Genomic DNA, 20,191 nt, shown 5'->3' with positions numbered 1-20,191 from the left:
AGGTCTAACATTAAACACTGATATTTTTCTCATACCTTAAATACATAGTGGATGTTTCTTCTATCAGAACACTTGAGAGCAATGAAAGCTACAGTGTCCAGCAGGGTGTTCTGGAGCATGCATGGTCCAAAAACAACTTCTTTGGGGATGTCTTGTGTGGTATGAACAGTAGCCAGTATGTCTGGAAAATGATGATGCAGAAGCTTGTTGTCACTTGTCCAAAGGAATTTAGGCAAAGATGTAAGTTCCATTATAAGCCTGTAAAAAACACAAGAAATCATATTTGGCATAGAGATGGAAGTAGAAGGTGGCATCACTACTTGAAATGTGAAGATTTCCAGGAGCTGTAGGTGAATTTTAAGAGTATGTCAGGACGTTGGTTACAGAGTTTACAGCTCTATGAACATCCAGTTCAGAACAAGTAAGATTACTTTGCACAAAACCAAAATCTTACGTTTATAAACAAGTGAATTACTCTTCCTGGAACAGGCAGACAGTCCAAGAGTTCAACTGCTGCTTTCTACAGACAGGAGTAAGAAGATTTAGGAACAATAAGCAAAATTTTCAGTGAGTAGATCTCCGCATATTCTTAAGCATAAACTCAAGCATATTCTCAGATATCCTTATTATTAATAATAGTTTGTAGAAGTGTGAAGAAAGGTAGAGAAAGAGAACAGCAACAAAATAAAGCAGGACTATTCAGAACACATTTTGAAAAGCTGTGCTTTTTTTTTATTTGAGTGCAACATAAGTCTAATTTCTGGTTAAGTTGCTACAAAACCAGGAATAACCTGAGTCCTGAGTCTATCCAACCAGAATGCACAAAATTTGTGGAAATTCCTGAAAAGAATTATTTTCATCCCACCTAAAAGTATATGTTATCAGCTGTTGTCGAGAAAATCAAATCAGATTGACTTTTTGCATAGTGATACTCCTAGCACAATGTTAGTAGAGATTCCTGTCTTTAGGGGATAAATTTTCCAGCCCTGAATGTAGAATAATATATTTGTCATTGTAGATGCATCTTCTGCAATATGAACCACAATCTGAGAACTCAGTATGCAGCGAGGAGAAGACAGGCTTGAGTTATTTGTCATTCTAAGCCTCTCTGGGTTTCTAATAAAGATATTGCCATCCCCAGCTCCCAGCTGGAGGTCATGGAAAACCCCTCATTTACGCCATCAAGAGCTCGATGAGGTCCATTAAGCAGAGAAAATTAAAGAGAACAGCAACAAGCCCTGAAGAGGCCTTAGCCTAATAAATACTGAGATAGAAAGGCTGAAGATCTAGTCTAATCTTTCTCACTCTCTGCCAACAGAATTGATTTGTTACTCAGTGAGTCATGACTTAGACTGAAGTGGTATAAAGTGCTCAGGAGAGTTGCACTGATTTAACTAAATCAATTTCTAAGTCAGTGTAGTTAATTCAGTATAATTTATTCCTTGTAGGCAAGGTCTAAGACTCTACCCTAAAAATATTAAAGTACATGGTCAGACAATCAGTATGTAGTAAGCATCAGAAAGGTGAAGACCTAAACCAGACAACCAAGCAAAGAATGGGATAAAATACATCCTCTATCCAACTCCAAACATCCTTTGAACTCAATATGACATTAAAGTTTGCTCATTTCTAATTGAATTAATAACGTAATATGTGATCAGACAAAAAATCCCCCAAACCTACAAACACAAGTGCCTAAGTCTCAGACCACCACCCTGGCAGCTGTGGAAGCACAGAGTTTGACTTTTGCAGGGAAGGGTCACTTTTGTGAAAAGTTGTGAGAAGGATGTACTGCAATTACACAGCGGATGGGACAGTTCCCGTCAGCCTTGCGCCAAAAGGTTTGGGCACTGGGAAGATCCATCTTTTCCAATCATTTGGGGAATGCACCATCTAGTGTCACATCTCAGCATAACACAAGCAAGGACATCGCCCAGGCCTGGGGCTGTCGGAGAGCTGTATGGCCACAGCTGCTGACACCCTGCCAGGCAGGAGTCGCTTCTCTCAGGAGTGGGGCATCATCTCTGACACGCTCTGCTCAAACAGGAGGTTAGCTGCCTCCTCGGGTACTGGGTTTGATGGGGTCTGGTCAAGATTATGTTAGGTAGGGAGAGTATTTAAATCTACAGTGTTGGCTTTTTATAGTGTTGGCTGAAGATGTGCTGCTGGTACTTATAAGGAGTGGAGAGTGGGGATACTCTGCAACATCATTAGAATAAAAAGAGTGAAACTTTTTCTACAGTCTTCAAATAGCATGAGAAAGCTCTTCCCTCTGCATCCGCAACATTTCAGCTTCTGTTACTAAGCCAAGTTCATCAGCTGAGGGATAACAGTGAGCAAACGTGGCTGTACTGCTTTCAAAAATGAGCTGCTACCTCTGCAAAGGGATGTGCTGCACCTGTGAGTTTTCTGACCTGCCCTTGTTCAGGGGTCTCCATTCCAAAGGGCAGATTTATCCAGGGCAGTACTGGAAGAAGTCCTGCCTCCTGCACAGGTGAGGGGTGGTAGGGGGTTCTTTGGCAGCTGCTGCCCTTCCCATTGAGAATTGACGTACTTTTGACTTCCTCAAAAGTAAAGACTGAAGCTTGAGACATGACTTGAGAGAAAAAAAAAAAAACTGATTTACTTTCTCAGCACTCTGGTGGAGCAAATGAAACCAAACAGATGAGCTGAAGGGAGGTCAAAGGACCATGGACAACAGGAGTAAGAGGTGAGAAGGAGATAAATATCTACAAAAGCTTCACAGACATCACTGTAATACTATGGCTGGATTGTGCAACTCAGCAGCTGTAGCATGAAAGAGGGTACCCACAGACAATCTAAGTAATGGATTTTTACAAGGCAGACTTTTTAAAATTACTTTTCAAAATGACTTTCCAATGGCTGCTGCTGTTAAAGAAACTTATCTGGCTGTGTGGCACTTTTAAAGAAAGTTTACTAACATAGATTTTACCTTTGTCCCATGAGTCTGAGGATGGTGGTGTCTGCAGAATGACACAGAGGTGCAAAGCTCAGGACTAGCACTATTCCAAGACTAAATCCACACAGTGAGCCAGATACTCATTGACACTGTACAGAAGTAAATCTCAACAGAGTATGGGCATGATGTTGCCAGGCAGCCCAGCCATCTCTGCTCTTCTCAGTCTTGCCTCCACTCCTGGCAAACCCAGAGACAGCCAGGGAAAGGCTGTGTGCAAAGTCAGGTCCAACTGCTGCCAAGGGCATCTGCTGGATTCCCCAGAGGGTCAGCAGTAGTGTGACTGCACTGTGGCACCTGCCAGTGCAGAAGGTGGCTATATAATAGTCAATGAATACCTCATACCTTGAAACCACCACCAGAGATCTCAGAACTGCTGAAATACAGCAGCAGCACACACAATACTCAAACAGACAGCAGAAATTAGCTAGGGAAAAAAAAATCATGTGTAAGTAGAAAAGAATATAAATCTGAAAAATCTGAAATACCCATCAATTTGGATATAGGTTTTAACCTCTACATGTTTTTCATCTGGTTATAATCTAAAGCCAAAATTTCAGCCACAGTCAAGATGCTTGAGAGGTTTTTTTTAACAAAACTGCCCTTAAGTTTTCAGGAACTTCAGACTTGATCCTGAATGAGAATTCTACACCAAATCAAGAGATCAAATAAAAACAGTACTTGATCACTTGTTTAATTATAAATTCTGGTTTCAATGCATATTTTACACTTTTGCCAATAGTCTTCATAGTCAAAGGAAATTCATTAAGACCCTGCAAATGGAGTCATAACGAGAAATGGCAACAGTACACTAGAATGCCTGCCATTTTAATTTGACAGGCTGAAGTAGGTGAAACACTCACATTCTTCCCAGTGAGTGAAGAAGAGAGAAGATTCTCATAACAGAGAATTCCCCATTACATCACCCAACTGATTACTCTTGTCTTAATGCTATTGATTCCACATTTTGTCTACCTCCTTTAGTGAGTCATAAAACTGCTGTGCCTTCATTTCTTACAGATTCATTAGCTGTTGTATAGATGACTGACTTCATTCACTCTTATTCTACTATGCAGCAAAGTTTACAAAGAACTGTACCATAAATTTCATTGTGAAAGTCAGCTCTACATCATGCAGGCAATGATATGCTTGCCTGAAACTGCCAGTGCTGGAATGCCATTGCTTCCTGAGATCCCCCTCATACAACATGATCCTACTGTTCCCATCCAGGGTCTGCATAAGCAGTCCCTATCCCTCTGGGATTACCCACAGACGTCTCTGAGAGGCTGAAATAAAATGAATATTTATAGTGCTTTAGTAGCACATTAGATCACCTGTTGGATGATGAGTGGTCCCCATATTCTATCTGTCACAGATGTGAATTCTTCATATGGATAAGTTTAGGGACTTGCTGTTTAATGGACTCTTCATCCCCCAGAGAGTATCTGATACACATATACCATGTCCCTGAGTGATGGATTTTGCATCTTGATTTCTGAGAAGTGTGACAGATCTGTCAAAGAACAAGGACCTATGGGCAGGCAACTCCCTATGGATTATGCAATTCTGGATGTTCCATCAAAAAGCACATGAATTAGATGATGCTCACAGCAAATGCTCTCAGCCTGCTTGCCTTCAGAGCAGCACACAAATTGCTAGTCAACTTTTGGTTTCCTGAGTGTTCTTCCAAGCTGGATCTCTAAAGATAACCTTCTCCTAGTCTCTCCCCATTTCCTAGCACTTGTACAGCATCCCATTCACTAATTAGGGTTACAACTTCTGCCTTCCTGAAATATGTTTACATAGCTCCTGTACCTCATGAGAAAAACATGTTAGCAGAGAGGAAAATAAAGGAATTTTCAGATCCCTGGTTTTCTACTTCATGGCCTTCAGATGTCACTGCAAGCTCTTCTAAGAAATGCCTGGAAATTCCCAAATGTAGAAACACTGATTTGAGCAAGGACTCCCCAGCATTCTATTTTCAGAGGACTTGACCCGATTCTCCTTGCTACAGTAACCACATTGAATTCTGGCATCGTTTGGAGCTTCTTACTGGCCATAACAGCACTGGTACCTCTGCTTAGTATTATTATCAACTATGCAAGTGGGAAGGAAACAAATTAATCACATTTGCAAGAGGAGAACTGTTTCAGCAAGAACTTACTTAGCTAGTTCAGCTCTTCAGAAACAGAAGCAAATAATAAAAAGTTTTTCTCTAAAATCAATTTGATTTTTAAAATTGTCAATAGCTACTTCTATTTCACCTTTACTTCCATTTTAACTGTAGATTAATTTGCATATAGTTATATCACTTTCAAAGCAATTATCCCAGTTGGGAAAAAAAACCGGCCCAGAAGCTACTCTTAAAAAATAATTGAAAATATTTGATCCTGGAAAGCATTATCCCACAGTCTTCCCAACCATTTCTGTATCTACTCCAGACTTCCTCCAGAGCAGGGGTTAATGTAAACACTATAGCTCTGCATTTCCCATGTCAACAAAACTGAAAGAAAAAAAGAAACAGAAATATTAAATACTGGAGCCATCATTTCCTTCACCTTTTAACTTACTCCTTTCTACTCCAAAGTGTGATGGTATTTTCCCTGAAGCACAACCTGTGACTGTGCCAGTGCAGTCCTGTGGCTGCTGCCAAAACTGCCTTTGATTTCAGCAGCAGGTCTGTCGGGCTGAGGAATCCATGATCAGACGTGCAGTGTCATGCACAATAAACTACAGAAAATAGAGGAATTGAGCTGATGCAGTCAGAGTGCTTCTGTCTGCAGCATTTATCATTTTCTGTTGTTATATGGAACTGAGGATTCTTAGCACATGAAGGAAATTTCAAGGGAATACGAAATAGAAAAGTGAGAAAGTATATTCTTGGGTTTTATACAATTGCTTTTCTTCCATGCCAGGTTTTCTTCTGCCTTTATTTAAGTTGTGAACTGCAAAGGAGAAAAATCAAAACTAAAACTGAAGGAAACTGGCAGGAGATCAAATAAAAGAATGGAAAATCCTTGTTCTAAAAAAGAATCCCAAAACCAATGAAATAAATCCTGAAACTAAACTCTGTTTCCTAAACTCAATCACAAGGTGAGAAGTCCATTAAAAGCACGAAAAACCTAAACAAGTAATTTCTTTTAGCTCACTGCTTCTGCAAGACAGAGTTTATGTGCTTCAGCTTGCATGCAGGTCAGATCTTTGCACCTTCACTGCTGAAAATCCCACACACATGAAGAAAATTGTACAAAAACAATTGGAGATACAGTTATGTGTTGCTATTCCCAGCCTTTCTGGGATAAGCAAAGCCATCTGAGGGTTTGCTACCCCTCAGACATATATTAAACACCTGGCAGAGTATGCAAAGGTCTTGGATTACCTTGAAAAGGAAAGAATTTCTCTGGATTTTAAGAAAAACTATCCATATGACACTCATCTCTGAGTCTCAGGTTTAGCAACCTGTCCATCTTTGAGATGGACATACAACAATACACCCTGAATTTCTTTGAGCTTTGGCTATGCTCTTTCATCTTTCAATTTTTTACTGGTCACAAATTTGGATCCCAGCAGTGATGCTGCAGAGAAGCAAGAGAGTGGCTGATACAGAGCTCCCTTCCCTGACAGTGAGCCACGTCAAATCCATGCATTAAATACAGCCCAATTAGTGCTGATGAGGTAGATGAGAGAACAATAATAAAACCTGTGGAGACTGGAATTTTTAAAATTTTTTGCAGTCCAGGGCTAGAGCTGGGGCATATTTTGAGTACCTCTCTTCTCAGCTCCTCACCTTTCTTGATGTACTGCTCATCTAACACATACCCTGTTCTCCTGGCACGATTCAGTCATGCTTGCCTGACAAGCTTACCTGAGCTAAGCATCTGGGAAGAAGCAGAAGGAAATACAACTATGCATCAAGGAGGAATTTGTTGACTGCAGAGATGAACAGAATCTAAAGAGAGTGGAATAAAATCAGGGCTAAACTAGCCTGATGCATGGAAATGATCTTCTCTTGGCATTCCAGGCTTCTCCAGCTTTCTTTCATCATACTTCTCTGTACAGCAGCTGCACAGCTCTAACCTCACAATTACCTAAAAATAATGAGTAGAAGTAGGGAAACTCACTGCCTAGATTCCTCTGAAATGATCAGGAGGCAGCATGGGGTGTGGAGTCTGGTGTCTAGTTTGAGCTTTTAGAAACTGGGCCCTTTTGGAGGTTTTATTGTGAATTAGAGACCTTTAAGTTTTGAGGGTGCTCACCTCTTTGTTATTGTATTATCACAATACCTTCAGGGAGAAGCTCTCCAATTCTTACTATTTTAAGGCTCTGTGGTCTTTAGAGTGTCTTCCATCATCTGAAATCCCCAGTACATGCAATGTAAGCTGACAGCTTTTGATGAACCATCATTATATCTTGGCTGGATACCCAGCCTAGTGAATCATGAAACTGCCAAATCTTTTTATTATGAACAATCTCTCGAACTTCAATGGGAATTATGAAGAAGACATAGCTAAAATCTCTGCTTGGAAATGAACAAATACCTCAAGCTCCACATTTGCTTTCAACAAGTCTTGTGACATAGAGGAAGCATTTGGAACTGGAAACTAAAATAAAAGCTTTCAGGTTTCTTATTTTCTCTGAAAATAGGGAAGTTGAAATGTCCTCTCTCCTGATGCAGAGTAGCTGCCACGCAGACACACAGACCTCCCTCTTCAAAGCAGATGAAGATTACATCTCATCTCCAAGACCACCACAAGGATGCAATTTCCAGTCTTTACCTGATGTCCGGGAACAAAACACTTGGGACTGAGCATCACATTTAGTTTGATGAGAAAATAACTGAGATTTGAACAAGTGCCAGCAAGGTCACATACTCACACTCCACTGACTCTCAAATGGCAACCCAGCACCAAACTTCCCTATAGTTTTTGGAATTTCCACATTGAATCCCTATTTCTACTTCCACTCTCTTCCATGGCCAAAAATGCAGTAGGTAGGAAAGGAATGGCCTATCCTACACAGATGGAAAGGCTGGTTAATACTCCTTTGTTGGGATATGTGATGCAACAGTATGGGCAGTTTCACATGAAGCCTTCTTGGATTTAGCTGGAGGTTTTGAATCTGGCAGAACATGAACAGCAGGGCCACTGAGGTCTCTGTTCCATCCCTTCCACTGCTCAACTACAAGAAATGCAGTGCAGGCACTGGGAGAACTCTTGATATTTCAAACTGGACAATGAGCAACAGTAATACCAAGCTGCATCCATTGGAAAGGATGAAGTACATTTATTTTCTACAATCCCAGTGGTTCAAACAGAGTGTGTCTAGGAATTTGGCTTCATGGTGCATAAAATGTCAATATTCCTTTCTAGTTGGGTTGGTCCCAAGGACAGAATGAATGCTTCTGTCTGGCACTGTGTCTGATCTAATGGACCCTGTTGGATGGTACTGGGTTGTACAAGTCACTCGTAAATCAGACAATCCACCTGTGCATAAAGAGGAGATGACTACAGCTAAGTAGTCTACTGGCTTTCAAAGACTTTATTTTTTGTGTGAAGGGCTGACTCTTCACTGGCTTACAGCTGTTCTATTTAATGAAGCAGTGCCTTTATCCACCACGTCACTTTTGCGGTTTCAAGGCCTAAGACCTAAAAAACAGGGTTTCTGTAGGATAAAGGAAAAAACTGGTTTTCTGTAGGATAAAGGGAGCATGTTTTAATTCTTCAGTCAGCATTGAGGATTATCGGATTGTAAACGAATATGTAATTTCAACTGCTTATACAGCTGTACATGCTGTACACTGCATGGATACATTTCAGTTCAGAGCTCACAGTATTTAATATTCCAGGCCTGAATTGTGCTGGTGGTCACCTCAGAGGCTTGTTCTGGTTTTGCACCTGCTGCTCTGGCATTGTTCACCATTCAGCAATTGACATAATGTTCCAAAACATTAGAAGATTGAATTTTATAGGCACATCCAAAAAGAGAAGAAAGCAAATGTTATTTCATGAGATGGGGAACAAAGAAGGCAACCATTCATCTGTCACACAGTGTAAGAAAGTTACTTGTCAAACAGATGCGTGTACTCACTTTCAGCAAAATCCTTGATTCACATAAACAGCAGCCCTGACCACAGCAATCTGTGCTAACACATCTGTTCTCACATAGATCTGTGCATTTGTTCCTTCACCCAGACATCCATTCAGACAAAACCACCATTCCCTGTTTGTAGCCACAGAAACAAAAGCCAACCAAACAACATGACCCAAACACAAACAGCATGAACCAAGCACAAACAGACTGAACCAAACACAAACAGGCTGCACCAAAATGTGTAACTTGTGAAAACAGTCATAAATATTTGTGTTCCCTCTTCATACAATTCCAATTGATGTCTCTTTTTCAGAAATTTTTTTAAGTTACATTATCTGGTTGAATTTAAAGATATATTAAGATATGCTCCCATTTAAGAGTCCTGCTATTGGTTTTGGCAGCTTAAAAAAAAAAAAAAAAAAAAAAAAAAAAAAAAAAAAAAAAAAAAAAAAAAAGTAATATCTGTTCAAATGTTTCTTTCTGAGAGAAAAGCATATACATGTGGTGTGTAAGCACATACATAAAGATGGAAACATATATATACACACATACATGCATTCACAACTGTACATATAGCCATGCATCCATCTGTTTATTTTTTGTGATTTTGCATGTTCATCATTTGTATTTAAAAACAAGTATTTTTAAACAAAGATCAATTACTTCCACATGGCTGATGCTGAAGATTTCTTCAACAGTACTAAGTGGCATTCACTTACATTAATCTTATTTACATTTGTGCTACACTTACTACATGATGTCAACTCCAATAAGAGCAAGTGACAGAGCTGAAGGACACTGTGCAAGGTGAAATTGTGGGAAGCAACATAAATAACTTATTTTTCACTACAATGAAGCCAAGAAACCTTTTAATTGAAAGTGATTTTGTAAATTAAAATAGATCTTACCTAAAATATTTTGTTTTCCAACAAAATATTTTGTTCTTTGACCTGATGTTTTCAATAGCAATTGCAGGTAACATAAGACTGTGGTGCAGGAAAATTGTATTAACAGAATCACAGCATTAAAGACATGGAAATATCCATCTGTAAATATTAGGATTTAGCCAACTAATTTCTTTTGCAAAATCTTTGGTACACTCTGTAACTCTTACACATAATTTATTTTTGTACTTTCTCATCTGGTTATATTACATTCAGCTAACAGGATCTAAATATTTTGACTTTACATTAGCATTTCTACGGCTACAAAATTATTTTCTCCATAATTTTATATCTCTGTAGAGTTCCTTAAGGCAGCTCTACTTTGCTTTGAAATACTGGAAAATGGCTAAATACAAAGAGAGAACTGCATTCTCAAAGAACAGACCATGCTTTGGTGTAGTTTATACATTAAAAAACATAAATTTAATCACCTTACTGCCAAAAGAAATTCCTCTATTCCTCTCTACTACCAATTGTATTTGATACATTGTAACAAAAGCTGTCAATACTACATTTTGCATTTTTTAAAAGCCAAAAATAAGGAAAAAACTCCCGAGACATAACTTATTACTAAATTCTGAATTTCATGCATGACTGCAACTGCTTTTTATTTGAAAGCAACTATACTAAAAATACAAAACTATTTAAAAATCTTATTTCACATCAAGTTTCTATTGACATTTCTTTCAATCAATTCTCAGAAAAAAAAAGACATTAAAATTCGTCAAACAATTTCAGTGGACTGAATTCCTACAGAAACCTTTTTACTGTGAAGATTTGCAAATTTAAAGATCAATGTGACATTTTAAAGTGACAGCAACAGCAGCTCCTAACTTAAGAAATTTCTACTACACGGATACCCATGACATAAAGGCAAACAAACAGCAACAACCTGAGCTATTCCAAACAAAGTTCATTAATCCCATAAAAGCAATTAGACCCTAAGTCAGTACCTAAAACAGCCACGATGCTCTGATCACCTGTCGAAGTTGGGAGGACGAGGAGAGCTGTAACCAATAAAAAGAGCAGCTGATGCTCGGGAGTTCTGGGCGAGAGAAGAGCCGGGAGGGAGGAGAAGCCGCTGCCGGCGGGGCTGCCGGGGGGCGATGCCGAGGCGGGCGGGGAGGCGGGTCCCCCTGGGCAGCCCGGGGTGGGCACGGGGCACCGCCTGGAACCTCGCTGCTGCACCGGAGCGGGCGGTGGCACGGCCAGGGGCAGGGATCAGTCAGCAAGGGACACCCCTGTGCCCTCCCCGCTCCCCGGCCGCTCCCGGCAGGTCCCGGGAGGTTCGAGGAGCCCCTCGCTGGCCCGGGGGGCGCACCCCGGCCCCAGGACAGACGGTGCTGCTGCGGCTCTGCCGCGCTCTGCAGGGACAGCGGCCCCTCCGAGCCCCCGCCCGGCCCCTGTGCCCCGGCCCCGCTCACCTGCGGGTCCCGCTGCAGGCTCCCGCCGACGGGGATCCGCCGCGCCCCCTCCCTCTCCCGGGATCCCGCTAGGGACAAGCGCCCGCGGAGCCCTCACTCACCTCGGCTCACCTCAGCTCCCCCCACCGCCGGGGCCCCCCAGAGCCGCAGCCCCCGCCGCGCACCGCCCCGGCTCGCCGGCACCCTCCTCCCCAGCGCGGCTCCCCGCCCAGAGCGGACCCCGGGAAACGCCTACCGCGCCTCCTGCCCCCGACCCCGCCGCCAGCCAGGCCTCCCCCTCCCCTGGGAGCCGCTGCCACCCCGCCCGCAGCCCTGCCCAGCCTGGAGCATCCCATAGCGGGGCCGCAGCCCTGCCCAGGCTGGAGCATCCCATAGCGGGGCCGCAGCCCTGCCCAGGCTGGAGCATCCCGCGGGGCCGCAGCCCTGCCCAGGCTGGAGCATCCCGCGGGGACCACAGCCCTGCCCAGGCTGGACCATCCCTCGGGGGCCGCAGCTCTGCCCAGGCTGGAGCATCCCGGAGCGGGCGGACAGAGGCGCAGGGCGGCCACAAGGTGGACGGGATTCCCGCGATAACGATACCATAAACCCAGCAGTTTCTTTTAAAGTTGAGGGGGAAAGCCACACACAAGCACGCCGAAATAAAGAAAACAAAACCATCCCCAAAACCGCCTTCCCATTTGTCCTTTAGATCCTCTGACAAGGCTTTTGAATAGAAGGCTTTCTAAGAGCTGCAGGTATTGACAGAGCCGCTTAAAATGAAAAGTACTGCTTCATAGAAAATACTCGCGGGATAAAAATTAGGATTTTGAGGTATGAAACGGTTTGTGGCACAGCTGGTATGCAAAATAAAACCATCAAACGTCTTGTCATAATCAAATATACCCTAAATCTGGACTAGCGACATTGCTTTTGAAAGATGTCGTTCCATATAAATGCCTTTAACGCCTGGTAGAAAATTTTTATGAACGTGTTGACAAATGAAATAACCCGGGTTATTTGATTAGTGTCCACGTAATCTGAATATGGGCTTGTATCAGGAAAAGAAACGTCAAGCCTTTAATGCTTTTGAAAGGACGGATTTTCGCTGCAATTAAAGAGTAATCTTATACCAATAATGAGAGCGAACCACTCACGCTGTGTTCTGCGATACGGGGATTATAGAGGATGAACTCAAGAGTTCCTGTTCTCTTTTAAAATTCTGCTCGGGCTGAAGGAACAACATTGTTGAGGGGCAGCGGGGGTTTGGTAGCTGAAATCTCTGCATCCTACTGCCTCCCCAGGAACGGGTGTGCCGCTGGCATCTCCTGATACTGCTGGCGAAAACATCTGCCCATTGGGGATGCAGGTGTCAGGAAACCGGGATGGACAATTCCCACTGCAGGAGTTTATATTTTTTGCAGCCTTTATGCAAATAGCGATAGAAGGTATAAGAAGGGACAAATAGATGTGGTCACCTGCCTGACGGAGCTTGAGCCACTGTGAGAGGGTGGGCTGAGGTTACCCTGTGCCCCAGGGAGGGGGAGATCCGCCCCTCACGGTCAGATCTCCTGGTGCTTGGTGTGATTTTCCTTCCAGCAAGACCCGATCAAGGGACTCCAGCCCGCCCTGCCTGCCCGCTCCTCCTGACCCCACACAAACCTCGCTCGGGCTTGGGACCTGCCCGGGGTGTGGCAGCCACAGGAGGGGCTCAGGCCCATGGAAAACCTGTTTTGTTTAGAACAGAAGGCTCTGGCTCTGCAGAGCAGGGTCTGGAGGAGCAGGGGAGGGGCCCCACATTGCCCAGGGGGTCTCTGCCCAGCCCTGCCCGTGCAGAGCTGAGCCATGTCCTTGCTTTTGCCTTAAAACGAGCCCCCTCGCCGGGCCCTTGGGAGGAGGCAGGTGAGCAGGCCATCTCTCTTTGAAGACTCATAGGATATGTTAGAGCTCAGAGAAGGGCAATACACATTATCAGAAAATTGTGTGGGTGTTTTGTTTTTTTTCCTCGGCAGTGCCTCACTTTGCTTTGGAGACTCCCTTGAAGCCTGCCGCGTTCTTTTACGGTACAATCTGATATTCACGAGGGGATCTAAGGCTATCAGCATTTCTATTTCGTTTTGCAAGGCCTCGGGCAGGGCTGGCCGGGGCTCCAGGGGCTGGGGACACCAGTGGGCACCAGCGAGGGGGGAAGCGGGGCATTCCTGCTGCTCAGCAGCCGCTTGCTCATTTTTTTGGTGAGCGTCGCCAGGGAGGATGTGGGTTTTTTTCTATTTCTCCATGATCTAAGTAATCGCTGGGTCTCAACTGGCCGGTGCTCAAAAAACCTTTCAAGTGGTGAGCTCAAGCAGCGCGTTGGGCTTTGAGCTGTGCACAGTTAAACCAGGCGAGCGGCTCAAAACGGGTGGACCCTCTAATCTCTCCTCGATAAGTCCCCGACCGCCGCCGCGGTTGGATGTGTCTGAACTCGGTCCAGCACAGAAACAGGCAATGAAATGGAGATGCTTCCCCTGAAGTGCAGACTTTATGTCAGACTCGGGGCGGCAGCTTATACCGCACAGAGCCCGCCAAGGCTGCTGGAGGGGGCGCGGGGTCCTAGAGAAGGGGCTTTGGCGGAGGGACTGAGGGAAGCATCCCTCCATTCCCCCACAGGAGCGGGCCGGGCCCGGGCAGAGCTGTGGGGAAACAAAGCACTCGTCCCACGCCCTCAGGACAGCGGGTACCACCTTTGCCGGGGGCAGGAGGTGTCACTTTTTGCTGCTGGCCCGTAGAAGCGGCTCCCGGGTGAGGAGGCACCGGGTGTTCGGGGGGCTGTGCTCGGTGGGACAGCCCGCCAGCACCCCACAGGGGATGGGTTTCCTCCTCCTTGGCTCGCCATGGGAGCCTCGCCCCGAGAGGGAAATGTCTAGCCCCAACTCTGTCATGCAAACTGACTCCGCTCGCGTCCCTCCCCGTGGCTCTTGTCATTAATTAGGGGCTGCAAAGAGTGTGGGGGAGGGGGAAGCGGCTGGAAGCCACTAATTATTCAAACTTTGGGGACAGCATCCAGATGAGCTGGGCAATCTCTTTAGGGCAGCGCTTTGTAACCTGTGAGTATCAGGCGGGGAGCGATTATGCTACTGTACAAAGCCTCCATTAAGAGATTTCATTTCATCGTTACTCATCGCCTGCAGGATGTGTTCAGACTCCAGTGTGAGTAAACCAAGATTTCCACGAAGAGAAACAATTTGCTGTGGCACGAGAGGGCCGTGAAAACCTTGCCCCTACCCCCGCCCCCAGGCAATAATCTTTTTAATTGCACTGAGCTGCAAACAGATTTTTTTTTTAAGTGCCCCCTCGCGTTGTGCCCCCACCTCTGCTTTGTCACAGGTTTTTGCCATGACTCCCACCTCCTACAGCAACTTCTTTCTGCCTTGGGCGCTGCCACCCCTGGGCTCTGACCCCTCTGGGCTCCAGCGGGCGGGGGGCTCAGCGCAGGGATGCTCCGGGATGTAGCTGGGCTGCCCCGGCCCCGCCGGCTCCCCTGCCCCGCTCCCCGCTGTCCTGCCCCGAGGGCAGCCCGGCAGGGAAGGAGGGGGGAACGCCCGCCCTGTGCCCCCGCGGCGCCGGGCAGTGGTCAGTGGTCCCTAACCCCGGTCCCTCGCCTGCAGCAGCCTTTGCCATCTCCGTATCCCGGAACAGGAAAGTCCTAGTTCAGCTTACCCCCATAAGATCCTGTCTCCCTCCTCCCGCTCCCCTCCCTCTGCCCCTTCCTGCCTTTGGGCCGTGCGAGAGGAGCCTCTTCTCTCCTTGCGGGACGGGGCTGAGGCGCTCGGGGAGCGGCGGGGAATGGGGACTGGGCTCTGGGGACCATCCGCCTGGGCTCAGCCCCCTGCCCGCAGCCAGCGCTCCGGGGGAGGGCTGCCTTGAGCTCTCAGGGTTGAGCTGAGATCCTGAAGTTAGTGATTTCTCTTTTTTTTTTTCTTTTTTTTTTTTTCGTTTGTTTTGTTTTGATTTTTTTTTTTTCTCTTCTCTGCTCTCGGTGCTTCGGAAGTGCCTGTAAAATTTGCAGAGAGAGAGAGAGGGAGAGAGAGACTAGGGGAGGAGGAATTAAGGAAAGGGAAAAGATGGCGAGTTGCTGGAGCAGTGTGGAGAAAGCGGCATTTTTGTGCTGCTTTTTGCTGGCAATGGGGAGCCTAATCTGCTGCGCCCGGCCGGAGGAGGAGGAAGAGCAAGAAAAGCAGCGCTCCTGTCACGGTGCCTTTGATCTCTACTTCGTCCTGGATAAGTAAGTGACAGTCGCATTTAAAAACGTTTATTCACCCTTCAGTGACTCCTTGCAGCAGCAGAGATGTCGTTTCTTTCCTCCATCCTCCCAGACGACTTCTACTGATGCCAAACATTACGTGTGGGGCTCGTTCCTTATGTTTGCTCCCCAAAACTTCCACATTTCCCAAGTGGAGCATTTAGGGGAGCAGTGTCCTTTATGCTGAGTTAGTTGTGCATGCAAACCTGGGAAATTTGGTTGTTTTCAGGTTGTAGCAGGGGGGGTGTGGGCTGTGAGTGTTGGATTGGAGGGGATGTTGGTCAGTGCCCCCATCGTTCCTGGAGTTTTGTGTCATGACTTGGGCTGTGTGCAGAGATGTCACCTGTGGGACTTAGCAGTGCTAGGACCAAGCAGACCTACCTGAAGTTAAGACCAGACTGCTTGTGTGGAGTAGATGTGTTTTTACAAGTTTGCTTATAATAACAAGGTGTTATAAAACTTATTTTTGCTCAGATTCTTTGGAGTTGTCTAAACCTGTGTTTGAGTTACATCTATTAAAATAAGTTGTCAAGTACTTCTCTTTAATACTGTGTCAGCTGAATTCAGGTATTTGGGGGGAGGGGGCAGGGTATGATTAAGCTCACATGTATAGGCATGTTTTAGCAAGCACTAGCAAAGGAACTGGTAAATTGGTACACCCACAAGTGTTTTTCAAAAGGTACAAATTTCTCTTTCTTCTGGTGTACTGCTCTGGCTTGACAGAGGGTTAAAGCCAAGGGATTAACTCAAGGAGTAAATTGTTAGTGTCCCACAGTGTGATGGCTCTGTTATCTAATACATCCTGGGTTACCTATGTGGCAGGGTATTATGAAAGATGGAAGATTTTGTGGTTCTTGCCCTCAAGGCAGGTATAAAGTCTGCATTGCTCTGTTTCCCAGCTGGGAGAATGGATCAATCCCGCAAGAGGCAAAAAGTCACTATCACTCAAGATGCATATTTCTGTATTCAAGAAGGGGAAAAGTTTCATTAAATAGTGATTCTGTTTTTAGAGCAAAAGCAGCTGAAGATCAAAGGCATTGTGCCTTTCTAAAAGATACACTAATACACCATGTGGTCATTGTTTTGTTTTTCTTTTGCTTAGAACTTGTTCCTGAAGTAACCTCTGTGTCTAGAAAGGACTCTGCAGGGGGCTAGTATTAGTCCTCAAATTCATTCCTGCCAGGCTTCCTAGAAGTGACTGGCGCTGTTGTTATGCCCAGTTCCCACACTGAGTTCCCTGTAACAATGAATGTTGGTGATAGCAGTATGGCTTCTCTGTCTTTTAAAGTACAATTTCCTTGGTACAGTGACATTGAGTACTCTAGCAATCTCCACATTGTGCCCCTATGCTACTTTTCATCTATATTTCAGAAAGCCCTTTATTGGCTGTGCTGTTGCCATTCATATTGTATTTGAGGAGATAAAAGCAGAGAAGCAAGCAATTTGCTCAGAGATACTGAACTTCAAACTGATCATCTGAGCAAGTTCCTCTCTAGTACTCTGTACCTGATATAATGTATTTTCTTTTAGCAAGCCACACGTCTTTTATTTTGTTTCAGGTTCTGTCCATTCACTACAGTGGTCCACTGGAAACTGGACCTGATCATGGTTGAAGCAAAAAGTCATGCATTTGGTTCCAGTGGGAAAATTCCCTTTAGCTTCAATTGCAAACTAAGACTTTATGAGCTTTGAAAGTTGTACTGAAGAGTTCCCCTTTGGTAAAAAGCTGTGTCAAGAGTTCCTTGGGCCCCTAAGTGGTTTTAGAATCTATCCCTGCTCCTACCAAGTCTGCAACAAGGCAGTGGCAAAGCTGCTTTTGGTCTGAATGAGATTGCATTACAGTCCATATGGGTAATACTGGAGTGCCAAGTCTTGCAAGCCAGAGGTCCCATGCTGGCTGAGGGTATATTTATCCCTGCTGTATTCTGTGGCATCTGGCACAAAACAAGGAACTTTATGGAGGCAGAGAGGACTGATTTAGTGTTTAGACCCTGGGTCTTGGGACAGTTCATCAGGAAGGAACTAGATAGTGTTGCAAATTCATTAATATTGAGGACAATCAGGGTATTTCAGGTAGGGGGAAGGCAGGAAGCCAGTCAGAAGCATCTGGTAAATCTGTAAATGCAGTGAACAAATTTTTTTAGAGTTTGATCCATGCTGACATATATCTATGAAGAATTCTGTCTCTAATTTCAAGTGGGAAAAACCCCAGCAAAACCCAGCCATACACACCACAAAGTATACCCCTTTGGCTTGGGGGTTGCCTCTCTTTGTTGGTGCCCTGCCAGTCTGGAGTTAGATGCATTCAGTCTTAGTTAGCTGTCTGACACTGGGATTGAAGTATTGGTTGTGTGAAAACACAGGCTTTAATCCTGTGACCCTGCAGTGAACTGAATGACAGCTCCTGTCTCTAAAGTCAGCCTGGCTGAACCAAAATGACTTTGTCTGCTTTGCTTTGCTTCCCAGTAAAAAGATGTAATCGCACATCAGTAGGAGGCAATCTGGAAGAAGACAACAAACCTTTCTCCTTATGCAGTGTGTGTTACTGCAATGACTTTATGGGGGCATGATTTTTCCTTTTCATTCTGCCAGGCAAAGTCTGTAAGGATTTAATCCTGCAGGCAACAACCATCAGATGGAAAAGATCATATTCTGGTGAAGTTATTGGTATAATATATGTGCTGCCAGTTAGAAAAAAAGAAACTTGCTGTTTTCTTACTGTTTTTCTCTGCCTGAAGTTGATTTCAGTCCTTCATGTTAACTCCATAGGATAAGCAAGACCAGAGCAGTGCCACTAAACCTTAGAGGCCCCAAAAAGCTGGCGTGATGGAAGGGAAAAGCAGCATGTGTGGGAGGGAGACCAGCCATCATCTTCCTTAGGATTGGCTGACCATGCCAGAGCTACATTAGGACTTCCTTGTCTCTGGAGATGCTTAAATGAGGAAATCTCTTGGAGCTGGGGGAACAGGACATTTGCTGGCTGCAGAGGCGGCTGCCTAGAGTCTGCAATCTTGCTCTCTCTCTCTGTCTTGTGCTTCATGAGTTGTGCAGGCCTGAGCTTGTTTGGAAGCATAGTAAAAGACTTTAAAATATCATAATGAAGCAGTAATAATTCTTATGTTTGCAGCTCAGTCACTCTCTGCATGAGGTAAGGCAGTATACATTGCAGTTGGCACACCCCACCTCTCCCATGGCACAGAGTAAGATCAAGTCACTTGTGATAGCAAAGTCTTCATTTCTACCTTTAAACAATGTAAAAAGCTCTTAAGCTTTTAAGTCAGACTTAATGGATTATCAAGGAGTTCTCGTTCACTTTGGTTGTTTCATTTGCTTAGGTTGTCCCAGTGCACAAAGAACTTGTTTCTGTCCCATCCCAAACTATGGAGGACAGGCCCTGTTAGGGATTTGATTGCTTGACCATCAGGTCTTGTAGTGACATATTTGTGTTTGAGAATGTAAATAACTCCCTTTCATCCTGCCTTGCTGTTAACATCCAGCTGTTGTTTGTAATCATACTGAATTGCACTTGAAGAGAAGAAAGGATGACTGACCTCTAGTGTTTCCTAATTATAACAATGCCTGGTAGCATCATTATGATTGTTTATTAATGCAACAAATAGAAACCCCTTTAAAGTAAGGACTTATACTTAGCTATATCTGCTGCTGGCAATGTTTGACATGACAGGTCTGAGCTGCTGAGCTATCTGTGTTGTAATTTACCAAATATGAAAGAATTTCTTGATTATTTTTGGCTGTGAGATAGACAAAAGTGTTTTCTTATTTTTCCTATTTGGAATGTTCGCTAAAAGTTGTTTGCATTTTGAGGAAAAATGAGCTGTACAGACTTGGGAAAATGTTTCCTTCTACAGCACAGATCATGGCAGCGGAAATGTATTTATAAACTCTTGGCCAGTTTTCTTGGATTATAACTGATGTATTGGGGAGTTTGGCTTAACTACATTTTCTTCAGTCCTCCTCCCCCTGAACTTCTATATAGTCCTTCTCTGTCTCTTTGGGCCTACAGCAATATTGCCTTTCACATCCATTTTACTTTGTCTCCTGTGCTCCCAAGAGCATCCATGTCACCAGCAACTTCGGTAAAGACATCACTACAATGTGCCCAGTCTCTCACTTGTAATTCATTTTGCAGCTGCCTCCCTTTCAACTTGGTAAGCCTTGCTCCAGAGGTGAATGTCATTGGTGGGGAAGAGCACAACCTCTGATTAGGTGGGAATTAGCTATCCTGTCCAATATCCTTCCTGATTTTGTTTTTTTGGGTCTGTGTACCCCTTCTCAACTTGCCATTGAAAAAGCAGTGGGTGTGCATTTCAGGAGCTGCTATTTAAGGTCACCTTCTATAGTTTTAATACAACTAGGGGGAATTGCTGATCTCCACGTATGTTGGGGTTTTTTTGGTTTTTTGGTGGTTTTGTTTGTTTGTTTGTTTGTTTTGTTTGTTTTGTTTGGGGTTTTTTGTTTGTTTGTTTGTTTTTTGTTT

General features: G+C 44.4%; 1 protein-coding gene across 1 annotated transcript in view; it reads left to right on the top strand.

The window, feature by feature from the left end:
* The first annotated feature begins 14,979 nt into the window (after positions 1-14,979).
* The window catches only part of ANTXRL (ANTXR like), a 63,398-nt gene continuing 58,186 nt past the window's right edge, over positions 14,980-20,191 (top strand). The window contains exon 1 of the mRNA XM_083866369.1: positions 14,980-15,675. Coding sequence (XP_083722495.1) covers positions 15,515-15,675 — 161 coding nt within the window. The 5' untranslated portion in view covers positions 14,980-15,514. The remainder of the gene's footprint in view (positions 15,676-20,191) is intronic.

This window comes from Zosterops lateralis (assembly GCF_965231275.1).
Source record: "Zosterops lateralis genome assembly, chromosome: 8".
Classification (NCBI taxonomy): domain Eukaryota; kingdom Metazoa; phylum Chordata; class Aves; order Passeriformes; family Zosteropidae; genus Zosterops; species Zosterops lateralis.
Note: the sequence above shows the minus strand (reverse complement) of the source record. Positions and strands in the feature narration are given on the sequence as shown.